This window comes from Lynx canadensis, chromosome A2 (assembly GCF_007474595.2).
Source record: "Lynx canadensis isolate LIC74 chromosome A2, mLynCan4.pri.v2, whole genome shotgun sequence".
Taxonomy (NCBI): domain Eukaryota; kingdom Metazoa; phylum Chordata; class Mammalia; order Carnivora; family Felidae; genus Lynx; species Lynx canadensis.
In genome coordinates, this window is record NC_044304.2 from 132,699,367 (window position 1) to 132,701,866 (window position 2,500).

The following is a 2,500-nucleotide window of genomic DNA, read 5'->3' on the forward strand; positions in this document are numbered from 1 at the left end:
AGAAGGGAGTTAGTCCTAAGTAACATTGCAGGAGATTATTAGATAACCTCTAACAGCATCCTCTAATTAGAGTTCTTATGATACAATTTCATCCTGTAATTAGTTGAGATTGGCTGCTTCCTTTTGCAGCTTATTAGTGGCAACACAGCTGTAGAAGTGAATCCACTCTCATTTGTCAAACCTTTTTAAGTCTTTTTCTCTTGTCTCTACCTTTTTCCTGCCCTTCTCTTGGGCCTTTGCAGCTAAATCTGGTGTCTAGTGTCACCATGTCGAAGAACATGTTGGAGACATCCCCACAGAGCTTACCTCAAACCCCTACCACACCAACGGCCCCAGTCACCCCGATTACCCAGGGACCCTCAGTAATCACCCCAGCCAGTGTGCCCAATGTGGGAGCCATACGAAGGCGACATTCAGACAAATACAACATTCCCATGTCATCAGGTAGGATATGAATGCTCAGTAGAGCTCTTTTACTTTGGGAGAGGAAAACTATAGTTGAAGCAACTGTACATGAGCCATTCCAGAGCACATGGAAACTCAAGTCATGATTTATGGAGTGATAATTGTTTTATTCCTGGTAAATGTGGATAGGGGCGATTCCCTAAGCACATCATGATGAATTGTTCTGAATGGTTGTTCAGGAAAGAAAGCTCTCCCCATTAGAGACATTGAGAGATATGTTGTCAGGATGGCCCATATTATCACCTCAGCTCAGTGAGGTCCTTTGATCTCCGAGGGAAGACCATAGCGGTACAACATCTGCGAGTAACGCTATACGAGAAGAGCTGTTTAAAAGGACGGATATGAAGCACCGATGCTTTATGCAAGACACTCCAGGCTTTCCGTGAATCGATCGTTATCAAGGTGCTACCACCGCTCCTAATACCTACACGCCACTTTGCTTAAGATGCAGATGAGAAGCAAAGTTTGCTTGGAACTCAAATTTACCTTCTCTCCCTCTCTTACCCTTCTCCTCTCCCGCTCCCTTCCGCCCCACTCCTCACCCCTCCCCTCCCCGGCCCAGGGGCATCTGGATAATCACAGTCACACATTGTAACCGTTATTAACCCAGTGCCCCCTTTCTACAAAAAGTGAAGTTATTTTCAACATGGGCGCTTGCGAGGATTTTGTGTTTCCTTTGTTAGATGGCCACAGATGCCGAGTGATGAGCCTTGTTGTTCTTTAAGAAGTATTAGATGAGAAAAGCAAAGGTTATGGCAGGGGGGCAAAAGTCCATGTAAGAACATGCCTAAACCACCCGCTTAAAAGAGGACCTGGCTGTTGGAAAAAATCCTCAGGCCAGCTGGTCGCACAGTTCCTCAAGTACCACGAACAACTAGGGGACGCTTCATTTGCACTTCACGTCAGAAATGGCCTTTTCCATATAATTCAATTCCACTGTCATGCCTTTGTGCTTTCACTAGTCAGTGGCTTTCTCATTGAATCACTTCACCAATACTAGGGGAAAAATATGAAAAATCAATTATAGATCCTGTGAATTATTAGCAGAATTAACACCTAGTTTTTATTTTTATAGAGATTGCCCCAAACTACGAATTTTATAAAAATGCAGATGTCAGACCTCCATTTACTTATGCAACTCTCATAAGGCAGGTAAGTAGAAGGAAAATTAACTTTGCCTGATTAAATTAAAATTCATTAATGCTTAAAGTAAGGCTTGGATGAGAAAGTGTCATCTAGTCTAGTTAGTAAACCATTATTTTATGTCACTATGTATCTTGTCTCATTTCAGGCTATCATGGAGTCATCTGACAGGCAGTTAACACTTAATGAAATTTACAGCTGGTTTACACGGACATTTGCTTACTTCAGGCGTAATGCAGCAACTTGGAAGGTAACTACTTTTCCGGCAGTTTTAAGATGCCTAGCGCAGTTCCTTACAGATAGCACAAGGAACATTTATTTACATGACATAAGCAGATTAGTATCTGCTTCCCCTCTTTTTAACCTGCCTCTTGAATGGAATGAATTCCCTCTCTCAAAATGACAAGTGAAAGAATAATTTTGCCTCTGATATAGTTTTCTAATTTGGTGCAATTAATAGCTGAGGCTTGGCAGAGAAACGAGGGCCTGACACACTAATTACAGTGTGAGCACTCAATCATCAACACCTTTGTTAGTCGCACGATATTACTTTTTCTCTTGCATATTATTGGCTAATTAGTTTGAAAAATGTCTGTTTGGCTTGTGCAACAAATGGAGGCTGTAGGTTTTGTCTTGGTCCGCGCCTTTTGTACACATCATGTCTCATCCTACGGACTGAAGCTGCCACAGGAGTGAGGGCCATGGCTACTCAGCTGGAACTAAAAGAAAGTAAAGTGAATATTATCCTGTCAGAACATAAATGCAGTTTATTTACTTAGACAAAAGGGTTCATCTATATCCCTGTCCAAACAACTTCATTGTCTGGATCCTACAAGGAGCTAAAAAAAATGTTAGTTCTGTGCATCTATTTTTGGAAAAGAGCACCGTCTGG

The 2,500-nt window shown here is 42.0% G+C and overlaps 1 protein-coding gene across 1 annotated transcript in view; it reads left to right on the top strand.

Moving 5' to 3' along the window:
• FOXP2 (forkhead box P2) overlaps positions 1-2,500 on the top strand; it is a 564,152-nt gene that overhangs the window by 528,885 nt on the left and 32,767 nt on the right. Inside the window, exons 14-16 of the mRNA XM_032592431.1 lie at positions 243-444; positions 1,541-1,617; positions 1,757-1,858. Coding sequence (XP_032448322.1) covers positions 243-444; positions 1,541-1,617; positions 1,757-1,858 — 381 coding nt within the window. The remainder of the gene's footprint in view (positions 1-242; positions 445-1,540; positions 1,618-1,756; positions 1,859-2,500) is intronic.